The following is a 26,690-nucleotide window of genomic DNA, read 5'->3' on the forward strand; positions in this document are numbered from 1 at the left end:
AGAGATGTGTGTGCCATGTGAAGGCAGCTTGTCTTGCTGTTCTTGTTCAAAAAGGCTATAATAACTCCTTGGCTTCAGGATGCAACATTTGGATTTCAATTCAAGTCATAAAACAAAGGGGGTCATGAGTAAATATAGTAAAGCTGGATGCATACACATGGCTTAAGAAAAAAAAACAGAAAGGGATATGATAATGTACACATAGAAGTATAAAACTAAAACAACAGTTGTGATCCAAACTGACATCGATTCTCAACAATTAACCTTAAATGCATGTTTTTGGACGGTTGTATTAAACCACTGATCTCAGAGTGTGTAATGTCAATCATTAAGCTAATTATAACAAACTGCACACAAGTACTGACGATGGGGGGCCCAGGTGGAATAGTTTTGTCCAATGCTGCCAGAAAGGGGACTCATGGGTATTTTCAGAGTGAGGCACAAGGCAATTTCTTGGCTGAGGGCAAACATGTCCTGGCATGCAGCTCTAATAAAACATCTTTTTTTGGCACAAATGAAACAAAATCAGACAAACTAAATGTTAAATACTGAGCTGGAGAGGCGGAATCATTTCTGTGAGACGGCTAGTTGGCTGTTCTGCCTCTATGCCAGGTAATTGCATTTGCATGTAGAGTCTTTGTTTCTGGCCCAGTATCGATGTCTTCACCTTCAGCTCGGTCAAGCCATTGTATATCTAAAAGGTCGACACTTCTGCAGCAGTTGACCTGTGCTCGTTGGCTCGCTGGAGCCGTGTTTCTCCATGTGGGCTCACGAAAGGCAAGTTGGCAGCGGGGAGCAGTGCCACAAGTACCATCAGTGTAGGTCAACTTGCTTCCGCGGCTATTCATGGAGCAAAAGCAGAAAGTTCGAGTTCACCTATCAAGTGCACTTTCATGACTAAGTAGCATTTGTCGCTTTTTGCCGCACCAGACAGGATTTGTTAAGTCTCTGTGAGACGTTCTGGGTCCTGCAGAGGTATGGCGTGAAGCAAGAGATCAGTAAACGGGGGGCATACAGGCTGTGAGGTAAATGGCTCAGCAGGGTTTTTAAGAGTAGCCTGTAAGCCATAATGGCCATTCTGCTCCCCACTGAGCTCTGACTGTGTCTGAGACTCAGTGCTGCTGTCGTCCGAGTTCAAAAGGACGTAAAAGGTAACGGAGTGCCTCTCCAGTTAAGGTTGGTGCAGTCAGACTTTGGTTTCACGTCCACAGAGGAAAGTGTCATGTTAAATTTACTCTACCCCATAGTTTATTTATATATTCCAGAAGCATCTTCCCCGCAGAGAACCATCTTTCTTGTTTATTGTATTGTTTTTAATATTTCTGGACATGTGTGATTTAATATCCACTAAACTACACAAAATAATCGTCTGGGGCTCCGTTTCTACAGCGGGTTGTCTTGTATACTCTCAGAGTTGGATGAATGTGACTGGGCACATAATGTCTGTTGAAACTGCTGAATTAGTCAAAATTGCAATATAAGTTAGAGTCGAGTTAGCCATCTATTATGATAAGAAGCATCTGGAGAGAAACTGTCCAAGCACAGAGAGAACATGCAAACGCAGAAAGGCCAAGGCCCGTAGTCAAGCCCAGATCTTCTTGATTCTTGTGCCACCCTCAACTATCCATCCATCTTTTATAGTGCTTCATTCAACTTCAGGTCGCAGAGCGCTGGAGCCGATCCCAGCTGACTATAAGCAAAGCCAGATTAAACAATGGACAGATCGCCCATCATCACCGGGCAAACACAGAGAGATAGACAATCTTATGTACACACACACACACGCACGCATGCACACACACACACACACACACACACACACGAGAGAGAGAGAGAGATTTTTGAGTCACTAATTAAACTCAAATTGAATTCATATTTTGGAATATGGAAGGAAACTGGAGTACCTGAAGAAAATCCATGCACAAAAGGAAAAAAAAGGATATATTTTACAGAAAGGCCCCTCCTGGACTCAAATCCAGGACATTTGTGTGATGAGCTGAGAGTGCCATCCCATATACCACTGTGCATTCTCACCCTCAACTCAACTCGTATCCAATAAATCAATTTATTGTCCCTGAAACAAGCTATAACTTTATTTCCTGGGCTGTTTCCGACTCCGAATATGGTTCAGGTGTTCATTACACAACCTGTGTTATGGTTTCATTAAAATAAATTGCGAGTCCAGCTCCATATGCACATTTTCCACACAAGAAAGAAGGACTGTGTACTTTTGGCCCCAGAAGAGACGAGCTCACAGATTAGTGCTAATACTTTTCATCTGGTAGAAAGGCGGACCATCATTTTATTGGCCAGTCAGACTGTCTGTACAGGGATGGTCAAGCTACACAGCTGGCTGGCCCAAGATGAATTTATGATCTCTTAATAAAGATATCATGTCATCGCTCCACAGGGTGAACAGATATGAGATACTGTATGACCAAAAATGGCATTGTCTTCAGTCAGCTTGTGTTATCATGATTGTTGTAGCCAAATTCTCAAGTTACAACTGAGCTCGCTGCCTTTCTTTTTTTTTTTTTTACTTGATCAGTCCCTCCAAACCTTCCCTGTACCTCTGATAATAAGTTTCTCTCCAGGCAGCTACCATGCGGATTGTAAGAAGTTGCCTGAAATGTCTGTGTGATGGATTTGTCCATTACGGCAAGCTGGGCTAAATCCTGTGGAGTCCCTCTGGCTGTCACACACACACACACACACACACACACACACACACACACACACACACACACACACACACACACACACACACACACACACACACACACACACACACACACACACACACACTGTGTGTGCGAATAATATATCTTCCAAGTAAAAGCAAGTAAAAAATCTTTTGTTATCATCATTACATATCTCTATATCTCACTTTGTGAGAAACCTATATTTATTCAATCCTCTCATGACACTAAAATGCCACTTTAGTTACTCAAAACCAACTTAATCTGGTTGTTTGTCAGATAGGATTTCTCTAGGATATAATACATTTTGCTTATTTCGTTCATGATAAAACTCCCCCGCTGCCCATCTTCATGAGCAATTTTAAAGTAATCCAATAAATCAACAACACACTGAGCATTGAGGAGACAAATCAGCTGAGTCAACAACCGTTCATAGCACAGCCTTGCATCAGGGCGGAGGCAACCTGCTGAAGTCATTTGTTTTAAGGAGGTTGACTGTTACGGCACACAAACTTAACCAAAACCCTCATGTAGCCTCAATGTGCCACTCAGTTGGTGTGCACAAGCACTTTCTTAGATTCTCACTGACATAAAGTCTAAACGGATCTTATTAGCAGCAATGATAAGATGCAAGTTTCTTCCCTGTGCCTCCAAGAAATTGCCCAATATGTCTAGTTAGTCTTTGACTTTTGAAACTAAATGAAATCGAGGCTGAAATACCAACTAATCCAATATTCATGTGGCATATATTGAACAAATCCTGACGAGAATAAATGGGCACTTACAGAGGCGCTGTGATTTAAAGACAGGTAATTGTGTGTATTTCTATTACACATACTCTATGTATGTGTTGAAAGACAAAGACCATTTTAAAATTCATCTAATAACTGACTGCCTTCCGGAGCAGCTGTGTAATCTTAGATTGAACAGGTCACAGGAGCTTGAGAAAACCCTCAAGGAATACTCAAACACTGCCTGTCAGAAGGTTTTGAGATTACACCATTATCAGCTCCATCCACATACAGCAAAGCACTTTACAGCGCGCTGCTGCTGCTCTTATCTTCAGCAGTCAATTATGAATACTCAGTTTGGAGGAGCTGAATGAGTCTGACCCTTGATAAGTCTTAATCCAATTTTCTTTTTTTCTTAAACAAGTACACAATGTGCCTCTATCTCCAAGTGGTGCAGGGTGTTTACTCTGCTTTGTTTGCTTCCAATAGACACACAGCAAAATGGAGAGAAATGCCAAGAATTATAATGAGATAATTGCAGTGCTGTGTGTTAATCTGCTGTGTTGTATCAAAGAATATGCAGCCGAGTCATAAATGCTAAAATAAATTAAATCAATTCAGTGGGGAGTCATGTTTTTGTTTTGTGTACTTCACTGCCATCTCGTGGAGAAAGTTATTACCAGACGGATATGACCTCACCACAAACCCCACCAATCAGGGGCCACGGGTCCAAATTCGAACGACCACCGTCGTAAAGACGGATGAACGGCGATTAGATGGAAAACTGAATTATACCACGAACCTGTTATGCTTTATCGATAAACTGTCTCCTTTCACAAATTCTGGTGAGTTTATTTTTACATCGTTTTGGTTCTTGTACCAGATACCGGAAATGACTCCAAGGAAACGTTAACGTTTCCTAGCGTGCGAGCCTAGCATGCTGTGTCGCACTTTTAGCTTCGGCTTTGTTTTGTTTTCGTCGTGAAGCGCTTTAATAACTTAACCCACTGCGATATCTTTACATTAGACCGTGGGCCTTGCATCATGGCGAGAGAGCGGGCTCAGAAGAAGTCCTTCCAGGAGAGTCTGGAGGACATCAAGGAGAAGATGAAGGAGAAGAGAAACAAACGTCTGGCCAGCGCTTCAGCTCCCGGCAGGAAACGAGCCGGGATGATCAACAAAAACAATGGTAATCCAAACCACAGCCAGTAACTGTCTTTAGATTTTAAGCTTTTTCTATAGCTACGTAGTTTCTTTTTTCAAAACCCAGCTTGTTTCAGTCAGTGTTCATATCCCCAGCCCAGGTAGTGTGTGACTCAGCTTTAGTCCTACAACAACTAGGGTGGCAAATAAAACTAACCAATATCAATAAACATGCCTCAAAGTCAAACCAAACTTTATTTGTCATGTAAGACACCCGATGCATCAATTGGAAGCAGCCCCCCCACACACACACACACGTCTCTGCTCCAATATTTCTATATGTCTATACATGATGTATTCTTGCTGCATGTTCTGCCAGGGGCGAACTCCACAAACGCCATTCTCAAGGGTGTCCAGCTGAACAACAAGGCCCTGGCTGTAGCTCTGCAGGCTGAAAAGGAGAAAGTGAGGCAAGCCAGTGTGGTGATCCTCCAGCTGAAGAGAGAGCAACAGGCCATGTTTCTTCACCTGCTGCTGCTCAAGAGGAAGCTGAAAGATCAAGAAGCTCTGGTTGCCAGTGTTACAGAGGTACAATCTCAAGACCCCCCCCCCCCCCCCCCCCGGACTGTTTTTGTCTATATCAAATGATGCTTCCGTTCTCCGTTCTCTAGTTCATTAGTGACTGAATCGCATTGTGCTTTTGTTTTCTAATCAAGAAGAAACTTGCAGACAATCTTGAATCCCACCAATGTGCAGTTTCCAAAAGGTACGTTTTTGAAACAAAGCTTCATATCCATCCATATCTAAATCCACCTCGATTTTGAGTTTGGATTTATACATCTAAATTCACAGAAGAAAGCGGAGCAGCGAGGCGCTGGACGAGCTCGTCAATATGTGTGAATCTTCGCCAATTACCTCAGGTAATTTCACATGCAGTAGATATTTATTTGCTGTAGCAGTTTGGTATTTTGTCACCTTTTATATATAAAATAAAAAAATAGTGATTGATAGTCATTTTTAGATGTACAGTAATTGTTATTCAGAATGTGGCTTGTTATTCGGATCTTCAGATTTGATCTCCTTTTTCTTTTTAGAACCACAGCCCGTGAAAAAGAATCAACTTCTTGAATGTGACAGACTGGTTACGCTGCCACCTACAGTGTGTGTGAGACGTCGTAACACAGATAGAAGAAGCAGGCGGCGGTCTGAACGTTTGCAAGAACAGATGATTTTGAGTGAAAGTGATCCTAGTCGCAGTGGCAGCGAGAGTCAAGCGCAACAAGTAGCAGAACCCGGTGATACTGTAGAACTTCAACACTCGACTCCTGAAACTGTTCCAGCCAAAAAAAGTCAGCTGCAGCCCTCCAGAAAGGGTCAGCAGCAGTCCCGGCCCAAACCAGAACCAGCTCCGCGCAAACCCGAGAGAGGCCGCAAACCGGATCGTGCCCCGTTAAAGAAACCGTGGGAGAACCCCAAACCCAGAGCCCGCTCAAAGAGCCGGGACCGATCGGCCACCCGAGCCAAAGCTGCGCCTCAATCCCAGAACAACAAACTCAACACCTCGCTGGGATTTAACGACACTTTTGACTTTGACTGCGAGGAGACGGTCCATGTCGCACCTTTCAGAGCCAAAGCAGAAGACGCTCAGCCTTCCACACCCACCGGCGAGGACGCTTCGCAAAGAGAAGCACTTCCAACTGAAGCGTCCTCTGCAGCTTCCAAACAGAATGAATGCAGCTCTTCATCGCCGTCTTCAGAATCGGAGGACAGCCTTTACGTCCCGCAGAAGACCAGGAGGAAGCAGAGTTCTCCTGACAGGACGAAGGCCGTCACCACTCGCAGAGGTCGGCTCTCCAGAGAAGTCCGGCACAAAGAAAACATCCCTCCTAAACATCCCTTCAGTGGTGAGATGTTACATTAGTCACTTTGTGATTCTCTCTGCTTTATTTGTAATAATCTGAACATTGTCTTTTGTTTTATATAGTCTTTATGGACGAGGACTCAAGTCCAAATGCTGCAGTGACCGATAAGGGAGAAGGTTTACCTGATTCCAGCTCACCTAACGTCCCTGACCCGGTCGGACCGGAACCAAAAACTAATCGAGGTAAATGCTTGTTATTGTTTTCCTCGAGTTTTGTTTGGACGTCGAGGTCTTGATGTCAATACAAGACATGAGGTTAACAACACATTACGCCCTCTTTAAGAATGGATAGATTGAGAAACCCAACATTTTTTTTATTTTTATTTTTAAGCTCTTCAAATTTGAACAAAGACACCAGGATATTTTGGATTTGCCTGTTGTTGGATTAAAGTCGAGCCGTTTGTTGTGTCGTTGCAGAGCTTCTGGGAGAAGAATTGAAGGAGGACTGTTTGCCTCCCGTCAGCCCGCTGGTCGAGGCCGAGATGATGAGATTAGACAACGTCCTGTCCGGTTTCGGAGATTCCCCGAGTGAAGCTTCGACCCTTTTGCCGCACCAAACACCACAAAGGTTCAAAACCTGCAAGAAACGTAAGGCAGCCTGTCGCGGTCACTATGAGAAGAAGGTTTCTTCCCACCAACACGAGGGCTTCCTCCCCTGGTGTCTCGTGTCGCCGTGCATCAACTTGTATCGCACTCTTTTCACCGGTGGTCCGATTCAATTCCGCCTTTCCTTTCCCCTTCTTGTGCATTTCGTCGTCGCCGCCTCTCTGCAGGTGGGCTCGTTGTCAGGACGGCAGGGCGGGGCTTGAGTCTGTGTGACGTGACCAATCTGTCCCCTGCAGCCTGTCACAAGTTCTCTCGCGGCGGCGGCGGCTCCCGCCCGTCCGACGCCCGCTGCTCCACCCCCGTCCTCTCGCGCAGACGCCGCAGCGCCATGGCGGTCAACTACAAGGAGCCGTCACTGAACGCGTGAGTAGATTGACCATGATCGATAGATGGGTTGAGCTTTTTTGTTTTTAACCTTCATGCTGTGATGACGCTCAACGGTCCAATTCAACCCTGGACAGGAAACTTCGTCGTGGAGACAAGTTCACGGACCTGCAGTTCCTCCGCTCGCCCGTCTTCAAGCAGAAGTCTGGTCGGCGGTCCGTGCAGACGTCCAGGAAGTCCGTGAGCAGCCAGCAGCCGTTCGACAAATACAACGAGTCCTTCGTTGGATGTCGCTGACGAGTCGCCTTGTTTAACCCTGGGTGTAAAAAGTGATCCTGTATGTTTTATTGATGTTTTTATTGGTAGACTCGTGAGTTTTAGTTTAGTTTTTTTTATGTGGTAGATACTAACATGGCTCCCCCAATACAAATAGCTGAAATTAAATTTGACTTAAATTCAGTTTATTTGTTGTAATAATATTTGGAATCAGAGTACATATTCACGCCTAATAAATTCTGAGTTGTATCTCATTAATTGTATGTTTTTTGTGTGGCATAATGTGGCGTAAACTCTCCTGCTGCTTCATGTGATGAGTGTCACTGGGTGTTTACTGATGTTTATCCAGGCCTGGCTTTAACTTTGAACAACACAAATCATACTGTAGATTAGTAACACATTTGTTGACCTGTGTGTGTACGTGCGCTGGTGAACGGGATGAATGGTACGCGCCCAAAAATGAAAAGCTCCAGACACACGAGTTAGCCTCTCTTCTGTTTTATTCAGTCTATAAAATAGGCTAATACTATCATTAAAACCAATTGTACAAAGAGCATGAGATCATTTTCCCAGATATTTTACAAAAGGCATTTTTAATCCCCCTAAAGTTTGAAAAGTACAAACACATTTTTTAGTTTTTTTTTTGTACAAAAAAAAACAACAACAGCAAAACTACATAGTATTGCACAATCTTTTCATTTATCTCCAAAGTATAAAGTTATCAATTTCCATCTGCTGGACAAAAATAATAAATTAAGACCTCATCTTAAGCATAACTCTTCTAAATTACAGCACATAAATAAGAATAAACTCTAAATTATTAAATTAGTCCTTAGTCAACAGTGTATTTAATCTGTGAAACAAAATCTGAAGAGAAGATGATGCTTCCATTTATGTTAACTAATACTTGGAAAAATAAAAGTGCATTTTTGATAGTCAAACTGCCCTATGTGGCCTGGTGGGAAAAAAAACGAACAAAAAAAAAAGATTTCTTTAGTTCTGACAAAGAAAATATATGTTATATACACATTTAAAATATACAGTGGGTATAAGTGCTTGAAAATCATTCAAATCTGTACAAATTTAAAATATGTATTCCTCTTTTGGCAGGATGAACTCATCACAGAGAAACGTTTGACCTCATCAGAATAGAGTTATACAGACAGGAACACTATTGTAACGACTCGCTGCGGGTGGACTGGCTCCTCACGACATCGCTGACCTGAGTCGACTGAGAGGAGGCGGCAGTGTGGAGTCGGGTTGGGGGGGGGGGGGTAAACTTCCAGCGTCTGACACGAAGGCAGAACGTTTTTTTCGCCTTGTTTTATCCGCATCGCGCCCTCCCGTTGTCCTCGCTTTCCACAGACCTCTGCAATACTTGGCCCAGAAAAACAAAACTAAAGACACTTCTTTTGTTGGAAACCGGAAACCGGAAAAGGGTCAGCAGACCTTTCAAGGAGTCGAAGCGACTGACTCGGGACACGCTTCAGACCCATTCTTCACCGTTCACATCACCCAGCAGTCCTGCTCTTTTACTCGTCTCTTCCTGAACTCCCAACTTGAGCTCAAACACTCGAGGAGAAGCTCCTCCCTCTCGTCTACTTCTCAATGAGGCCCGCCTCCTTGATCTTGGTGTAGAAGAACTTTTCCAGTAAGTTGGCACACTTGTAGTACTCGCTCTCCGGCGGGTTGTACTCCCGACAGTTGGTGAAGATGCGCTGCATGTCCGCCATGAAGAGCTTGCGCGTTGTGTAGTACCTGCTCTTCAGACGCTCGCTCATCGTCTTCAGATCTGTGAGGAGAGGCCAAACGTTTAAGATCAAATGCACAGAGAAAGAAATTAGTTCTGCAAAACATTTATTTATTTACTATCCACTTCATTTATTCTTCTTCTGTGGTGAGAAGCCAACTTACCCATGGGGAAACGAATGACTTGGTAGTACCCAGGTGCGTCTGTCTTCTTCACAGGCTCCATAAAAGGCCAGGCATTCTGGTGACTCTACAATAAACAGAGCAGAGCGGTTTAGAAAAGTGCGTCAGACGTGGGCGGCGCATGTGTCCGTCGCTCACCTTCACATGCTGGAGGATGACTTTCAGGGTGCTGTAAAGCTGGTCTGGGTCTTTCAGCTCTTTCCTGAAGTAGCAAAAGAGACACGAAGAAGTCACAACGTTGATACTGACGTCAGCTCGCGAGCCGATTTCATCAACCGACTCGCAGGGTTAGGTTTATTAGCTCAGAGTCACACTCACCCTTTTCCCACAGGCTTCCAGCCGGTCTCACCTGTTGGTTTAACCACGATAAAATTACACTCGCATATCAGTCGAACCATCCATGAAAAACAAAATGCGTCTGTGTACTGCAGCGTGACGTACGTATGCCGGGAATGCTCTCAATGGGAATCTGTCGGACGCCGTCCTTAAAACAGGACAGCCCCGGGTAGACCTTTCTGATCTGAGCCTGCTTCCTCTCAATCAGCTTCTTGATAATCTGTGGCCGACAAGACGATTTAAAAGACAAGGAGTGAGGAGACCGAGAGGACATAAGTCCTAAAGATTACAAGGGGAAAAAAATTCCACCACCGACCTCTTTCTGCTTCTTGATAATAACTGAGAACTCCGTGTAAGGAATGCTGGGATTGAGTTCACAGCCCATGAGCGTGGCCCCCTCGTAATCCTTAATGTAGCCCACATACTTGGCCTTGGGGACCTTGATGTCTTTAGAAAAACCCTGTAAGAAAGAAGGGGAAATGTTAGAGATAGAGTTGGATCTTTTTTTTTTTAAATATTGATTACATACTAGTAGAACATGTTACCTGTTTCTTGAAATAACCAATGGCGTACTCATCGGCGTAAGTGAGGAAGTTTAGGATTTCATGCTTGATGTGATACTCCTTCAAGTGGTTCATTAAATGTGTTCCATAACCCTGTAACCACACGCAAACAATGCAACACAATCATAAAAAACTGGGGCTGCAACAATGAATTGATAATATTGTTAAGAATCTGTTATTTTAAGCGTCAATAAATTTCATTATTGATTTGCTGTGTGCACATTTGAAGTCACTCCCCTTGTTACAGAGCTGTTCATGTCACCAGTTATGGTCAAATCCAAAACCAAAAAATGTGCAACCCACAGGCTTTGCAAGACTGATAAAGTAAGCTGATTGCACAATCCGTCACAAACTGTGATGACCATGAGAGCGGGCTGCTGTGTATATCTCCAATCAGATGTTTCACACACTTTGATATTTGCCCCCTGACTTCCCAGAATGTAGCTGATGTATACAGTACTGTATATCAACGTGTGTATTGAAGAGGCAGGCGAGAGAGACAGTTCTTCAACATCACCGCAGGGGGGGCTAGTGAGCCCGCAGACTCTTTATACGACAATCAATCAAGTCAAGAGCAGATTCACCTTTTCCCCAATGGAGGATTATATCTAAAACATTTTGTAAACTGGACTTTCAGTCGAACCAGGAGGGAATAATTCAAGGATTTTTTGCTCAGAAGAATCATGAACTTCAGTTAGAAGTAAAGGTAAGACCTGTCTTGAACGTGTTTTGAATGAAATGTGTGTCACTTGTCGACGCTGCCTGTTCCTTCATTCTGTCTCTATAACGTCTTTAATCTATTTTTTCCATCACATTGCGTTTTTTTTTTTAATATTCTGACGAGGACAGCTTGTTTACAGTAGACGGCTGATCTTTGTCAGTCCAGCAGGACACTTCTGAGTAGCCTTTCTCTGTGAACTTATCTCACCATTTGCCTAGTAAATATTAGTTTCTATGTGGAGCACCTGGAAAGATCCATCCATCCATCCATCTATCTATCTTTGTGAAACATAAGCTGCTTCTCGCTGCCTATCAAACTGTGATTAATCTTCTATGTCTGGTTCTTAAATCTGCACTGATGCATCACTTCCAGGAGTCTGTATCTCCTGTAGCTCATCTGATGCTGGTGTTTGCTTGTTTTCTGGTTACTGGCCCTTTGGACTATTTACTTGCTTTCAGTAGCCCAAGAGTTTCTTTTGAATAGTTGTAAATTGTGTGATAATGTGAGAAACCTGTCCATCAGGACAAGCCGCTGTCTTGACTGGAAGCATCTTCGGCACGCTGACATGAAGAGTCTGTTGACATTTTTCATAAAAATGTAGTTTTTTTCTTCAATTAAAGCTCTCTTTTTTTTTTTTTTTTCTCAAGTAGCAGCTTGTTGAGTGGGTACTTATTTGCTCTGTCAACACCAATGTTCTATTTTCCTAATAAAGCAGCAGAAATTAAATGAGGGGACTTGGTATTGTTCAATCAATTGATCACTTCAAAAAACAGATTGTGATAAATCATTAGCTGCTGAATGAAATCGAAGCTGAGGCCTAAGACAGCGAGGGCTCTCTTCTCACCTTCACTTGTTCGTTGGAGGTCACGGCACAGAATACTATCTCTGTGAAACCTTGTGACGGAAACATCCTGAAGCAGATCCCTCCGATCACACGGCCGTCTTTGATGAGAGACAGTGTCTTGTGCTTCCTGCCATGAAAAAGATTAGAATTGAAAGCGAGCCTTGCCTACGTCTCTGGACGTGATGAAGTGTCGTTTCACTCACGGATCAAAGACCAGCCGTGTGATGTACTCCTTGGGCATGCGGGGAAGCTGGTGCGAGAAGACATTCTGGAGGCCGACGAGCCACATCAGGATCCTCTTATTGGGCTTCTGGTTTAGCGAGTTTCCAATGACGTGGAATTCAATCACCCCTCTGCGCTCCTCCAGGCGGGCCGCTTCGTCTCGTGCAGAGTGAGCCGACAGCAGGCTGGTCTGCACGGGAGGGGAGGTATTAAAAAATTATGAACATCTTGATCCCATCATAGCTGTCGGGATGAGAAAACACAGCTCTAACAGGGCCTGGATATGCTGTCCTCATTGGCGGAAACAGACAGCTGGATACTACACAGCACAGGGAGAACAAGCCTTCCTGTTAGAGCTTTCAGTGGTCTGAGAAGTAATTTCATTCTTCTGGATGAAAACACAGCAAGGTGTTAATTGTTTTTCGACACTGTTACTCAAGTGTAATTTACTTTAGACAAGAGCCCATGGGTTGGAATTGACTCCACAGTGGTGCAGTGCTTTGTACTTGATCCCCGAGTTCAAGTTTGGTTGGCCCCAGTGGGCGTCTTTGTGTGGCGTTTGCACGTTACACCAGTGCACACGAGCGCTTTTGCGGAGTGTATTTCGAGGTGGACCTTTGTTTTGAGTGTCGGTGAGCTCCAGCCTCAAATAGTATTCCAAGAGTTGTGCTTTGTTATTGGAGCATATCGGCTTTGCAGTGTTTTCCAACATCTTTTTCAAATCTGAGAGGAGCACTTTTTTTTTTTTTTTTACAAATGTGGGGGACAATCGCTTGTGACACCAGTTCTAGGAATATGTTAACACAAAACAGCTTCAGGAGAGTACAGGCTGGTTTTAATATCTTGTGTTGGCTTGAGTTGGAATTTGTTGAGATTGTTTTGCTTCAGATGGAAAAACCTTTTTGGTAAAAACTGTAATGACACGCACCGGTTTGAATCTAATTCTTAACTTCTCTCGCTAAACACAACAGCTGCAGAGGCGATAAAGATCAACAGTTATCCTTGTATCCTGAGACGACATTAACAGGGCGTCTGAGTCGCCGCAGAAAGATTGATGGCCTTTTTTTTTCCTCAATTCAAAACCAAATTAATTATTATAGCTAGAAAATAAGCAAATCCATATCTGTCTGCAAAACTATTAAATTCTCCAATATGTTGTTGCATCCGTTGTTGTCCATTCTCCATTAGTGGTGTTTTGGTAAATGCACTTCATAATTGTGATATCGATTGTTTTAAATAACACATCTTAATGAGGTGAAGAAAATGTCAAAATAATCTTTACCAAAGACAAAATGATTTGAGAATTAAATGCAGCAGCATTAAAAAGCAAAATAAATGAATATAATTCTCTTCCAGATACATTTTTTCTCTGATAACTACCTAATTTGCTGTTTTCTTTTTCTCAGGTCCACATGTAGTGTTACAGGTTTATATGTTTTTTTTCCCCTCTTTATTATGCATGACTTCTATGATGAGTACGTCGGCACTTGGATTAGCGAAAGTAAAAAATGAGGGTAATTGTTACCTCTGGAATGGCAGCGGGGTCAGTGATGGTGGCCATGACTTCATTAATGAGATCCATCGGGATGTCTCCCACGACCCGGGGTCTCTTGTTTTCTTCGTGGTGAAGAGGCTCTGAGGGTTTACGCTTTTCTCCAACTGTGGGAACGAATGGAAACAGAGGATCATTGTCACCTGAATTTTTCTAAACTTTCCAAGGCCCAGCAATAAATATTAACCAACTCTGGGTGTTATTTTGCTTTTGTTTGATCATAATTAGCTTTAGAATGTTTTTGATTGTTTTGTGATCCTGCTTGGAATTAGACCCATGCAGGACAACAAAGTCAAACTGTGACATTAACATTGAAATGTTGTCTAACTTCATTCGGGTGCTCCCTGTTTACTCTCAGGTGTGACATAATGATTTGGCTTCATTGCAACCTCATGAGTAACGACTGGTTTGCCTGGACTACCTGGGCTTGGCTCCAGTACAGACGCTGTTTTCCTGGCAGGACTGACACTGTCGCCGGCCGACGGGTCCACAGATACCGGACTGGTGCTGTAGTACAGGGACCTGGCCACCGGGGGTGCACTGATAACTATGAAGCGACAAGGAAGAGAGATTGAAAAAAATAAAACGCTATTCTGAAAATATAAAATCCCAATAAAAGGTGTGCTCGTTAGTTGTTTTTTTTCTGTGTAACCCTGGGAGGGTGTGTGCTACCTGTGTGGATAGGAATCTGCCCTCCTGCTGCTCCTGCCAAGAAGTCTTGGCTCCAGATTGGAGAGCTGTGACTGTACACCTCTTCTTCCAGCATAGACAAGAACCTGAATAACAAAAAGGCAGCAAGTAACATATTAAAGAGGACTGTCATTTATAGACATGCAGCTACTGTGAAATTTGGTATTATGAGTCCGGATGCAACTGTAGCACATATGAGTAAATAACAGATACAATCCGCCGTGTAGTTCAAGTCCTGTGTGTGCCACATGAAGACCTCAATGGTGAACCAGGCTCTTTATGTTTTTCCAAACTCTTACTTGGGAAAGTGTGTAAGAATGAGCGTGCGTTTCTCAGGAGGGAGTTTGTCCTTCTCCTGTCGGGCCTGCTCCAGCAGCTGCTTCCTCATCACAGTGAACACGGAGCGCAACAGCGTCCGCCCGAATATCTGCGTGGTCTCGTACCGGGGCAGGCTGTCACAGAACTGAGGCACATTGCAGTAGCAGAGCCACCTGTAAGCAACAAACCACGGAAATCCATTAAAAACGGTTAAACTACACATTAATTACAAGAATTGGACATGTACTTAGAGACGCTACCTGGTGTAGTTGGCTTTGTATCCAGCAACGTCATCATTGGGCACCCTTTGGCGTCTCTGAGATGGCGTTTCCAGCTGCCAATAGTTTATTTGGTTGAGAAACATTTTCGCCAGCTCCATTATAGTCTGTCGTTCCTTCGATGGCAGGTGGCTGAATTTGTATTGGACAAAGTTGTTCACTCCCTGATCAGGAAGCACATGTAAAGAGAAAAGAAAGGGCATTTAAATATTTAATAAAATGATTTGGGTTTGCAGTTTCTAATAATATTCGGTGTAATTGTGATGTACCTGCTCAATGCCGGGTTTTTCAAACGGAGGACTCTCCTGTGCCTCCAGCATTGGTTTACCCATTTGTAAGATTGATTTCCTCAACAGCTGAAATATTCCCACACAAAAAGTTACATTTGAGGCATTTGAAGATTTGAAATCGTGTCCTCCTTTGCATTGATTATCAAAAATGTTGAATTACTTTAAAGAGGGAAAAGTAGACTTGTTTAGTGTCGGCGTCTTCCTCCTTGTGAACGCATGTGTACAGATACTCCACATCCAGGACGATACCTAAAAGCCTATTCATTTCCTCTTCAGAAACATTTTCTAGATGGGTCACGTGATCACCTGAGGGGGGGGGGGGGGGGGGGGGGACGACACTCTGAATAGTTCAATGTCCATATTGCTTTTGGAGTTAATGCATCTATAATTTAGAAATTTGCACACAGGCTGACTTACCCAAAGTGTGAGAGCAGCTCCGACAGGGCTCCTGCAGGTTGACTGCGTTGGACTGCTGGTCGGTTTGGGGGGGTGTCGGAGGGGGGTTCTGACTCTTCCAACCATTACACTTGCAAGCTCCTTCAGCCTGGTGAAAGAATCAGATAACATTTCATTTTTGAAATAATTTTTTTTACTTTGTTTTAGAATTAGTTGGTGGAGTTGGTATTTTGTTTCTGCGTACTTTATCAAAACATTTGTTTAACTCAAGTGTGGCGAGATATGGTGAGAGTCCAATCTGGCCCACGGGATGAACATCATACATTTTCAATACTCATTAGGTGATGAAGGTCATGTTTTCGTCTGCGTGTATTTATTGATTTAACGGCTAACAGTTTCCAAATAAATCCCCCAGCCTGATTTTGGTGGCTGTATTTTGCACCAAGATGCATGAAACAAAAAAGGATCATGTAAAGTTCATCTTTATCCTTACAAAAATCCCAGTAGTCTGGATTTAGTAAAACGATTGTTGATTCTATGCAGAAGTTTCCAGAATGGAGTTTTACATCTTTGCACTAAGACGATGGTAAAGTGCTGAACACCGCTGCCTCAGAGAGAGATTATTTATTCCCAGCTTTGGTGTGTGTGTGGAGTTTGCACCTTCTCTCTGGGCGTGCCTGAGAGTTCTCCAGCTGGTCTGGTTTCCCCCCCCCACAGTCCAAAAACATGCCTTGAGCTTAATTGGTGTCTATCATGTACGCTATCATTTTATTAGTCCTACTCATTTGACATCATATTCAGCAACACATTGACTTTCATTCTCCTGGTCTAAATCAGGGGTGTCAAACGATTGGCCCGCGGGCCAGAACGGGCCCCCCAGAGTCCAATCCGGCCCGCAAGATTAAAATGTGTTAGTTTTAAGAAAGTAAGACATTAACTGCAATATGTTTATTTGGCCACTAGGGGCGTTTAGTCTGTACTCTGTGGCAAGTCATTTCAGGTCATCAAGATAAGTACACAGATGTAGATTTACAAGATGTTCTCTATAAAGGATTTTATAAAAATGAACTGATTTGTTAATTGTAAAGCACATTGTGAACTGTGGCATAATATTGTTGAAATTGCTGTCCTTTCAAGTGTTAGTTAGTTAAATGTCAACTTCTTAATGCTATATTTTTACGCTGTTGCACTAAAACAAAGAAACATTTAAAGTTGTAGTCATTTATATATTATAATACTATTATTAACTGGTCTGGGCCTCTTGACATGAAAGCAAAAGGTGAAAGTAGTGTTTTACTAGTAATATTTCACTATATTTATCTGGTATCAAACATTTTAATTGTCTTATTTCTTCAGAAATGGACACCAGTAGCATTACATTCTGGCTGATGCAGATCTGTTCTGACTTTGTTGAGCTGTACAGGGTTTTCGATGGTGGCGGCTTGTCACTGTCAGCTGGAGGTGCAGCACTGCGCACGCGCACTGAAACAACAACAAACTCCGCCCCCCCAGCAGCTGTCACCCTGTCAAAACAAAGACCCCGTCCCCTCTCTGCGGTCCATACCCCGCACGAGCCCAATGTAGTCCCCTCTATTTACCGTGGCTCTCTGACAGCAGCACGGGGAGACCGTGAAACCTCCCGGTGGGCAGTTTGGGTGGGGGGGAGGCGGGGGTCCAGCCCCTGTGCGCGCAGCCTGCTGCTCCCAACGAGCAGCGCCGAGCCAATGTTTACGTCCACCAACCCCCCACCTCAACAGAAACATAGTAAGACTGTAAAACCACTGGACGGCTTGCAGCTGGATGCACCCCCCCCCCCCCCCCCCCCCCTCAGGATTCCCATCATAATAATAACACCTAAATCATCCAGGCTGTTAACAGCGCGCTCTTATTGGCTCGTGCATGAAAATTAGAAGAGGAAAAAATGAAGTGCGGCAATGGCTTCCTTTGCTGCGCTTGCATTTTGGAAACTATTGCAACCTGGCCCAGGAAATAGCGCTGCCTCAAGAATCAACCCGCAAAAACTGCACGCGCCCCGAAAGTCTGCGGTGTGCAAAATGTGGCCATACTTTGCAGGAGGAATACACTCCGAGTTTTTCCAGTTTCTTCGGCCGCGGCGAGGAGCGGAGTTGCGCCTTCTTCACGGCGATACGTGCGGATCCTCCGGCGGCGCCAGAGCCCTCCGTCCCCCCGGCTCCAGGTGCGGCCGGAACCAGGCCCGCGGCTCCGATGGCCGGCGAACCTTGCTGAATGCCAGCGCTGTCGGCCATGACTCCCACCGAAACCCGAAGGGAGCGCCGGCCCGGGATCGATTCGCTTGTGCCCCGTCCGCTCTACTCCACAAGCGGAGGATCAGACATGGCGCTCATCCTTATTTTCAATTTCTCACTGTAGGCCCATTTTCCTCCGCTAGGGGACCCGAGTGGGATAGGCCAACGATCCAGAGAGGAGAGGTCACAAAATGCAAGCGTTTGGAGCAAAAATTTCAAGGTCAAATCTAATGGGCATAATATTCCGTGGAGCCCGTGTGAGCAGACAGAGAGTGACTGGTGGAGCCAGTTATTACATGATGCACTGAACAATTACTGCACCAATAAGGTTTAATACACTATTAGCTCAAGATTTCTGTTGAACACATGCAATTCTCTAACAAAATAATGTATTGCACAGGAGACGTTTCAGATAAGAGAATTAAAATAAAAAACCCTAAAAAGTATATATATATAAAAAAAAAAATCATCCTAATCTTAAAAACATTTAGGAGCAAATTAAACATTACACAAACACACATCATACCACACACACACACACCATACACACAACACTATTACAATAATAAATGATCAAATTTATTTCAGTATTTATTTGGTCATTACATAACAGTACTGTAAAATGCTTGCATTTAAATGTTTTCAGCTTTAAGTGTTCACGGCAAAAAAAAAAAAAAAGAGAACATAAAGGTAACATACAATTTACAATGTGTTAATTCATATTTTCACCATACCACCACACCAGCCGATAGATGTTAAATTGTTTCTACAAATATATTACCGAGATGTTATGAAGCAGACACGATCGCAGTGTTTTGCGTCTTCATGTCCCGACTCATTTGGAGCTTTACAAACCAGTCTCTAGGTTTACTTGCAGGGAAGAGAACTGGACAAGGCATTTCAATCTCATACCCAAATAAAACAAATGGAGAAATGACAGAGAGAGATGATTATTTTAAAATAGCTGAAACCCAAATGTTTGGATATATTTTTTTCTTTCTTTCAAGAAAAACTACAATTTCTGAGAAAAAGATACAAGACAGACGACTTAATAAATGCAATTTCTTTTTGTTAATAACACTACTTCCATTTATAAAGACCACCACTGATTATAATTTAACCATTTGTGTGAATAAAAGAAACGGCAACGAAACTCTAAACGCAGATTGTAGCTGTTTATTCCTGCTAACTGTACAGTTTTCTTTTTATTTGTGATTATCTGAACTCCCGAGCAAGCATTAGTCCTGTCACTGGTAAATTGAAAAAAGATAGACTACACTGCAACACCTTATTTACAGTATATTATTTATATATTTATATATATATAGATATTTATATATATATTTATATCACACTGGCTGAAATTATGACAAGATATATTCACGAGCATCATTAGTGCAAGGCATGACAGACCTGTAAAAAGAGTTATTGACCAGAAGTAGTATACGTGTGTATGTGTCTGTGCGTGCACGTGTGTCTGTATGTAACAATGTACAGTGAAGAGATGGAAGGGGGGGAAATAAAACAGGTGTGTGCTCGACTGGTGGGAATGAGGTGTAACAGACTGTGCTGATCAGACTGTGCTGATGTAGGATAATGTTCAGGTCTGGAGGGGAGGGGGGGGGGGGGGGTGTCAATAACATGTGTGTTCTTGTGCAATGGTGTGTTCAAACTTGCACACACAAACACACACAAATGTGCTTGTAGGTTAAGTCAGAGAATGAAATCTGTCACCAGCCAGCCAACCCAGCCCCGTTTTGTACACACCAACACAGAACCGGGTCTAAAGCACTTCCTAATTCAGAGATGTTGTGAAATAATCATGATTCCAATATGATCGTGAAGCAGTAGCACATATTGCAACTCCCCACAAAACCCCCCAGCAACGCTAATACTATTTAAAAAAAAAAAAGAAAAGAAAAGAGTGAATCATCCAAAAGGCAGAAACCCCACAAAAACCCAGCTGACCAAGATTTGGGACAAAGATGTTGCATGGGCATATGAAGAGGTGGCGGCAGTGATGTGCACCTCGGGGGCCTTAATGAAGATTAAACGGGGGTTTTGCTGTGCTGCATTGGTCCTCGCAGACACTTAACTCACACAGTCAATACTGTGAAACATTGCACGATGCCACTAGGGACAGCTACAAGCAGGCACGGCCCCAGATCAGAGCCTACAGGTGGTGTAAGACAATGTACACGAGAGCTACTTTGGGTTTAATGTCAGGGACAAAGTAGTAGAGGTGGGCAGACTGAAGGAATAACAGAAACTTTTAACTTGGACTGTAGTCCACTTTTTTTCTTTTCTTTTCAAATTTAGGATAAAATGGTTTCTGTGACTACAGAGAAATGTAGAGCTTAGAGTTCCTGTTTTTCTTTCTGCACGTGGTCAATCCTCTTAGAATCAATACATTCCTCTAATAGAGTTACTGCCGACAAATGTTGCTGTTGTTTTTTTCCTCCTATTTGTGGCCATGTTAATTTACAACAATGTGCATCCATTGCCTTGACAAAGTTTAATAATAATGAGCAACTTTACGAAAAATAACCCAGAGGACTATTAGAAACGCAGTAGTAAAGTCTGAAGCTATCCAAGAAAAGAGAAGCAATCACTTCCTCTAAATGGGACTCCAATCTACACATCAGACGGAGGATGACGGGCACAGGGACGTATCTAATATCTGCAATCACATTTCTATCAGCAGCAACTGATAGACGTAAGAAGCTAGATGGCAGAAAGTAAGACAGAGTGGTTAGGAGGCTTCACCAGGTAGCAGCACAACCACAGTGGAGGAAAAGAGGCAGAGCCAAGAAGAGATATCAGAGTCACGGTGTTCACTTTGCTACTGAGGAATTAAAAAAAGAAGTTGAGGGACGCGGAGCATCTCTTCTTGTTTCAGAGAATGGGTGACACATTGAATTAGTAACTGCAGTGGCATTGGGGGTGTTGGCCGCATTAGTTACTGCTATACAGGGTGATCAGGGACGATGTTTTTCATGTTAGTTACTGCAGCAAGGAGCCTTGGCTGGCTGGGCGGTTTCTGTAAGGTCCACTCCTCGGTTCCTCCCACTGTTCGGTCCTGGAGCCTGGGGCTCACTTTTTGGCAATCTCTTTGCTAAAAGAGAAAAAAAAGTAAACTGAATTAAATCCTAAAACAAAAAACAACATTTTTTGCCTTCAGTTTTGCAAGGGTAACATACCAATAGCCATAAATATCTCATTGACATTCATTGACGTCTTGGCTGAAGTCTCCATGAAGAGTAAGCTGTTGTCATCTGCATAGGACTGTGCATCCTGTTAACACAATATAAACATTTTCAAAAAAATGTGTCCATCCTAAAATATCTTTGTGAGAGAGAGCCAGTGATAAAAGTTATAGTTGTAGAGAATAATCTCATCGTTTGTAATCTGTCCTTTAGATATTGTCACATTTTACAAAGCAATATACATTTCTGTTAGGAATCAGGGGTGTGTGTGTGTGTGTGTGTGTGTGTGTGTGTGTGTGTGTGTGTTGACCTGGAAGTCCACGGCTCTCTTGTTGGCGAGGTCAGCTTTGTTCCCAGACAGAGCAATGACTATATTAGGACTGGCTTGTCTTTGTAACTCCTTCACCCAGTTTTTTGCACGTGTGAAGGACTCCTGCAAAAAGAAGAAATTGAGCCACTTGTTAATAAGCTGATGCTACCTCATATTGTCATTTGTACGATTGCTTTGCTGGCAAGCTGCAGGCCTGTGCTCAGGCCAGCAGGACCTGTGAAAGTCGGTCGCTGCAATGTCTGGAGAGTAATGACTGATAAACGTGCCTCATTTGTGATGTCGTAGACCACAATGGCAGCTTGTGCTCCTCTGTAATACATCGGCGCCAAACTGTGGTAACGCTCCTGACCTGCAGTGTCCCAGATTTCAAACTTCACTGTTGTGTCATCTAGACACACCGTCTGAGTGAGAAAGGCCGCTGAATGGAGAAAGATACCAAAATTATATTCACAAAACCTACAGCACAAACAATTCTTGCAAACAAAAAATGGCTTAAATCGTCTATAAATAATAATTTTAAAAAGCTGATAAAATGTTTTTTCCAGATGCAAATACACTTCCGCAATCACAACACAGACCGGATCGTATCTACCAAAAGCTGGCAGTTTGACAGCGGTGTCGCTTTGATGATGTAACACTCACCTCCTATTGTGCTTTCCTGGAATTCGTGGAACTGGCCCTTGACAAAACGGAGCACTAAGCTTGACTTCCCAACAGCTGACTCCCCCAACAGCACCAGCTTAAACTGACAGATTTTGTTGCCTGCATTGGGTCCATTGGGTCTCGTAGCTCCACCTCGATTGGCCATGATCTATACAGATCCCCTGGTATCCTGCAGGCCAAAGCTCACTATCAACTGCAACAAAGAAGGGAACATGTTTTTGACACTTCTAGAATAACGCATACATGTTGAGGTGAGCAAAACAAACCCTATTTGCATAAACACATGACAACATATGTGCGTCATCAAAACCACAGATAAACCTACGGCTGTCTTTAGAGCTGCGAAAAGTTCATCTTTCTGATATGATGTGGGACTGTACAGCTCAGAATACAACAAATGATTTGATTTCCACAATGACACAACTTGTCCGAGACACACAGCAAAACAATTCAAATAAAGTGGGCGGTAATGACAGCAGTTGTTCTTTACAGGCAGATACAGATGGTTTCAGGCATTATGACATGACTATACAACATTAATCAAGCGTGTAAAACTGGTAAAAACTACCTCTGAGCGAAATAGGCAAAGTGGTGACCTTTCAATGAGCATGATGTGCATTCTCACAAGAATATACTTCATTTACTGAACTACAGTTAACTTTATCAAAACCATTGGAAGGTAAAATTGTAGGCAAATTAACCCTTTATAGAGCATTTTAGACAATAAGAGCTGTTTAAATGAGCAAAACTGACCAAAATAACACGTTTCACCATTTTAAAATTGGAAAATTCTTGAAATGGGACTTTTTTTATTATAGATTTTTGTATATGCTTGCATAATAAAAGTATGTTATTTGTGGTGAGCAAAGCTGTTGTGCGTTCTCACATATTTACAAATCTCCATATTTACAAATATTTTTTTGAATGGCATTAATAACCAAATATCACTCTGCTGATGAAAGTTTCAGAAACATTCAATCTAAGCTGGTATAATGGATGGAGGTGTACACCCAAATTATGCTGATAATACAGATTTTTTGGGATCCAGCATGTCAGCAATGTTTATTGAATTTAAAACACTAGTCCTTAAAATTTGAGTCATCGTTCACCCATCAAAGCATGCTTTTTAATCCAAAAAGAGTCTCATTGACACAAGTTTAAAAGTAGTAATAGTTCACCCCAATTTCCCTCAATATCATCATTCAAGAGGAAAAGACAGCCCACCTGATCACACACAGTAATAGAAAGCAAAAGAAGTTTTGTCATGAACCACAACACTGATTCACAACCAGGCGAAGGAAGGCGGGTGACAGACCCACCCACACGGCTCAAGACCCACTGAGAAATCTGCTGTATGGCTGCATACCAAGCATTCATACATTGCTTACTAACTTATTTAGGAATCAGCTGCTTACAAATTCGTTTAACAGAAATGGCCATTGTTGAGAGGTAAACAGGACAGTCTGTCAGCTTATTCCTGACCAGAAACCTGAACTTCACTCCTCCACTCAGCAAACTCACAAATATAGAAACCAGGGTACTTTTTAATCATTACCTTATTACACAGAGACAACGATACAGTACATTTTGCTATCTTGTTAATATATTTTCATCTGTTGTGAACTCTGAGGATGTTCAAGAATGTGTTATGTCAATAACATCAACACAGATATCATCATCTACACCTTTTCTGCCAGCTTGACACTTTACCTTGTGCTGGAAATTGCCAGTACTCACTGAGATATCTTTAGCATCCAAACATTGGAGCATCAGTTAGTATAATTACATTGACAACAAGAGTGATAAACAGACATAATCACTAGTTGTGTTTGGACTGTCAAGTGTTGACTTTACTACAGTTGAAGCCTTAAATCTTCGTTGCATTAGAACATCAATATCAAAACTTCTGACAACAAATGTCTGGTACAAAGTGGTACAAGATTAGAAATGAAACAAGTCAAGAGATAATACAATAGCCTGTGTGTCTAGCTTGGTGACACTTGCTCCAACTGTTAAACTAAACTCTAACTATGTTAAATGAGTTTAAACATTGGGGAAGGGCTTTACAACACAACTGTCCATAAATCATCAATATGGCTTCTATTGAGGTGGTGGTTGTAGGCATATAGAGTGAGAATATGGTTCTCGAGATCTATGTTGAGATTCAATTAAATCTCTACATTAATTTAGTGGCGTGTTAATGATCAATGAATGTTTTCCCAGAGCAACATTGAAGCTACTGTGAAGGAAGTTAAGGAACATATGAGACTACAGTAAGCTGCTGCAGCTTCAAAAAAAGACGGACAATGCTGCATTTCTCGTAATATAAGCTAAAATATGACTGACTGGAAACAAACATGCACCAGGAAAACAAACAGCAATGGACAGAGTGTCGGTGTTTACTCAGAGTCATGACGATGACTGACAACACAAAGACATCGCAGTGCATGTGACTGCGACGCTCATCACATTTGACTGGTACAGTCTTCAGTTGACAGTAAACACACGTGCTCTTTTCAGCTGAGGCGATGCATCTGTTTTGATATAAGAGGAGGGACGCCATTTTCCAAATTGTTATTGTTCTCCAGCTTGTTAGCCTACATGTTAGCAAACTGCCCCCAGGTCTGAAGACAACGAGACAGTCAACTGTATATAACATAATCACAATGTTATGAAGTTGGACTGCTTGTGTTAAGGCAACTTATCTAATGTTTGTTGTGAGTAGCCAGACCTCCATTTAACAAACACATTAGCTTGTAGCAGAGTTAGCATTCCACCACCTGACCTGGTTCCATTTAGCTTTAAGCAAAGTCACTGTAGTCTGTCCGGCCAGCCGCTGGCTGACCGAGACATAACACCTCCCAAAAGGAGCAGCTGGACTCGGCAGGACGTGACAAAGGCCAGCCATTCTAGTTTCCCCTCAGCTAACAAACAGTAGCAGGACACAGCTAGCGACAGAGCGAGCTAATCAAGTCGCCGATTACCACCGAGCGAACGTTAACGTCCGTCACGAGCCAGCTGGAAGCCGCGGCCGGTACGCTACCTGAGAGCCGGGGCGACGGGTCACAACTTTAAACACCACTGGTGCAGCGGGACACCGTGGCGAGGCGGCGCTGGACGGACAACAGAACAATTTCAACAATCCCGTCACGTCTCCTCCTTTCTTTTCTTCTCGCAACTTCCCCCTGGAACCAAAACACAAACAAGCTCTTCCGCTCTCCGTGCCACGTCACACCGCGCGTCTGCGCTGCGCGAGCCGCCGTGAGGCGGCGCTCCCCCCGTTCCGCTGCGCTACAGTGACAGTTTGTCTTTTGATTCAAGCGGTGGTTGTCAAAGTGCCCCCCACCCCCAAAAGAAATAAATTGAGACCAAAGCAATTTCTTGTTCTTCACACATTTTTATTACTGAAATTGTTGACGAATTAATATCAGAAAAGAAGCTTTAGTGCAAAACTGTGGTTGCAACAGTTACAATCTGTATATTAAGACCTATCAAATGTCAAAAGGATGAAGAAGAATCTTTTTTATTGCTTGTGGATCTCAACAACTGATAAACATTAAATATAGATGTAACAGGTAGGTTTGTTGAAGTTGATATCCAGATTACATTGTGTAAATTGTGCTATGCACAATTCTTAAAAAATGCACAGTTATTGTGAGTCTTTACACTTCATTACTTCCGACTTTGCCTACCCCATATGAGTGACCAGTATACAAGACTTTCACTGGCTTGTAAGTCAGTGGATTAATTAAAGCTGCAAGCAGCTTTAAAGGGTCCTCGCTACCTGCAGGACTCCAACTGAGAATGTCACCTGAGTAGTAGACAGATGTTGCAACATTTTAAAAGTAAAATAAAGTGAAAATGCATAAGTTCGCGCAGTAAATGAAAGTAAAATAAATATATTATAATGATAAAAATTGCTTGCATTCCACGAGGGTCCCGCCCAGCTCTGCTCGGGCTCAGACCTAAATAATAAGCATACATAGATGTGAAGGAATGACTGAGCCAAAGGACCTGTGGGATTTACATGTACAAACTGGCAAGTGGTCATGAGGTGATCTGGGAAAATGGACTGAATGGAGAAGCTTGTTCATTTGTGGCCAGGGATCGAAAACAAGTTGAAGAGCACAATATAGAATGAACTACATTTCCAAGTTTTAGGCATAATAATAACCACTGAGACCACAGCTTTATAAGACTTGTCTTTTGACTTAAAGTTACAGCAGTGCTCATAATTATGCAATGCTTCGCACTCTCGCCTTACAGTAAGAGTGTTGTGGGTTCAAATGCTGATCGGGCTGATCTGTGTAGAGTTTTTCACGTTCTCTGTGTGTGTGTGGGTTTCCTCCATGTACTGGGGTTTCTTCCTGGTCCCTGATCC

The 26,690-nt window shown here is 42.9% G+C and overlaps 3 protein-coding genes across 7 annotated transcripts; 1 reads left to right on the forward strand and 2 right to left on the reverse strand.

Moving 5' to 3' along the window:
- The first annotated feature begins 4,152 nt into the window (after positions 1 to 4,152).
- On the forward strand, positions 4,153 to 8,013 carry sgo1 (shugoshin 1). 5 transcript variants are annotated; one of them, XM_080485360.1, is made up of 10 exons: positions 4,153 to 4,275; positions 4,458 to 4,619; positions 4,953 to 5,161; positions 5,293 to 5,339; positions 5,426 to 5,493; positions 5,668 to 6,477; positions 6,558 to 6,677; positions 6,912 to 7,082; positions 7,268 to 7,463; positions 7,562 to 8,013. In XM_080485360.1, the coding sequence occupies exons 2-10, from the start codon at positions 4,475 to 4,477 to the stop codon at positions 7,719 to 7,721; spliced, it is 1,926 nt and encodes a 641-aa protein (XP_080341486.1). In that variant the 5' UTR covers positions 4,153 to 4,275; positions 4,458 to 4,474; the 3' UTR covers positions 7,722 to 8,013. The 5 variants fall into 5 exon arrangements, with proteins under 5 accessions (XP_080341486.1, XP_080341485.1, XP_080341487.1 ...); XM_080485359.1 differs by having other exon boundaries at positions 5,290 to 5,339; positions 7,562 to 8,011; XM_080485361.1 differs by having other exon boundaries at positions 5,290 to 5,339; positions 5,429 to 5,493; positions 7,562 to 8,011.
- Positions 8,014 to 8,184: 171 nt separating this feature from the next.
- On the reverse strand, positions 8,185 to 18,766 carry kat2b (K(lysine) acetyltransferase 2B). The gene is made up of 18 exons (XM_080485358.1): positions 17,909 to 18,766; positions 15,864 to 15,990; positions 15,607 to 15,752; positions 15,426 to 15,512; positions 15,139 to 15,320; positions 14,860 to 15,051; positions 14,543 to 14,646; positions 14,292 to 14,417; positions 13,844 to 13,977; positions 12,300 to 12,508; positions 12,097 to 12,223; positions 10,514 to 10,624; positions 10,285 to 10,428; positions 10,074 to 10,188; positions 9,951 to 9,981; positions 9,771 to 9,834; positions 9,615 to 9,699; positions 8,185 to 9,492 (listed from the first exon to the last, which is right to left on the reverse strand). Exons 1-18 carry the CDS (start codon positions 18,107 to 18,109, stop codon positions 9,299 to 9,301), a joined length of 2,379 nt encoding a protein of 792 aa, XP_080341484.1. The 5' UTR covers positions 18,110 to 18,766; the 3' UTR covers positions 8,185 to 9,298.
- Positions 18,767 to 20,085: 1,319 nt separating this feature from the next.
- rab5aa (RAB5A, member RAS oncogene family, a) lies at positions 20,086 to 25,607 on the reverse strand. The gene is made up of 6 exons (XM_080485364.1): positions 25,353 to 25,607; positions 22,289 to 22,502; positions 21,913 to 22,064; positions 21,626 to 21,748; positions 21,310 to 21,403; positions 20,086 to 21,224 (listed from the first exon to the last, which is right to left on the reverse strand). The coding sequence occupies exons 2-6, from the start codon at positions 22,452 to 22,454 to the stop codon at positions 21,109 to 21,111; spliced, it is 651 nt and encodes a 216-aa protein (XP_080341490.1). The 5' UTR covers positions 22,455 to 22,502; positions 25,353 to 25,607; the 3' UTR covers positions 20,086 to 21,108.
- Positions 25,608 to 26,690: the final 1,083 nt, after the last annotated feature.

The sequence above is a fragment of the Lipophrys pholis genome, assembly GCF_963383615.2.
Source record: "Lipophrys pholis genome assembly, chromosome: 17".
Classification (NCBI taxonomy): Eukaryota; Metazoa; Chordata; class Actinopteri; order Blenniiformes; family Blenniidae; genus Lipophrys; species Lipophrys pholis.

What these genes read in the sequence shown, in the direction of transcription:
- sgo1 (XM_080485359.1), top strand. Translation starts at nt 4,475, where the DNA reads ATGGCGAGAGAGCGGGCTCAGAAGAAGTCCTTCCAGGAGAGTCTGGAG. An exon ending in ATCTTCGCCAATTACCTCAG is followed by an intron (nt 5,494 to 5,667) that starts GTAATTTCACAT and finishes TTTTCTTTTTAG; the next exon opens with AACCACAGCCCGTGAAAAAG. An exon ending in GGAACCAAAAACTAATCGAG is followed by an intron (nt 6,678 to 6,911) that starts GTAAATGCTTGT and finishes GTGTCGTTGCAG; the next exon opens with AGCTTCTGGGAGAAGAATTG.
- rab5aa (XM_080485364.1), bottom strand. Translation starts at nt 22,454, where the DNA reads ATGGCCAATCGAGGTGGAGCTACGAGACCCAATGGACCCAATGCAGGC. An exon ending in CCAGGAAAGCACAATAGGAG is followed by an intron (nt 22,065 to 22,288) that starts GTGAGTGTTACA and finishes TTCTCCATTCAG; the next exon opens with CGGCCTTTCTCACTCAGACG. An exon ending in AGAGAGCCGTGGACTTCCAG is followed by an intron (nt 21,404 to 21,625) that starts GTCAACACACAC and finishes TTGTGTTAACAG; the next exon opens with GATGCACAGTCCTATGCAGA.
- kat2b (XM_080485358.1), bottom strand. Translation starts at nt 18,109, where the DNA reads ATGGCCGACAGCGCTGGCATTCAGCAAGGTTCGCCGGCCATCGGAGCC. An exon ending in GAGTGTATTCCTCCTGCAAA is followed by an intron (nt 15,991 to 17,908) that starts GTATGGCCACAT and finishes TTCTTTCACCAG; the next exon opens with GCTGAAGGAGCTTGCAAGTG. An exon ending in TCTACTTTTCCCTCTTTAAA is followed by an intron (nt 15,513 to 15,606) that starts GTAATTCAACAT and finishes GGAATATTTCAG; the next exon opens with CTGTTGAGGAAATCAATCTT.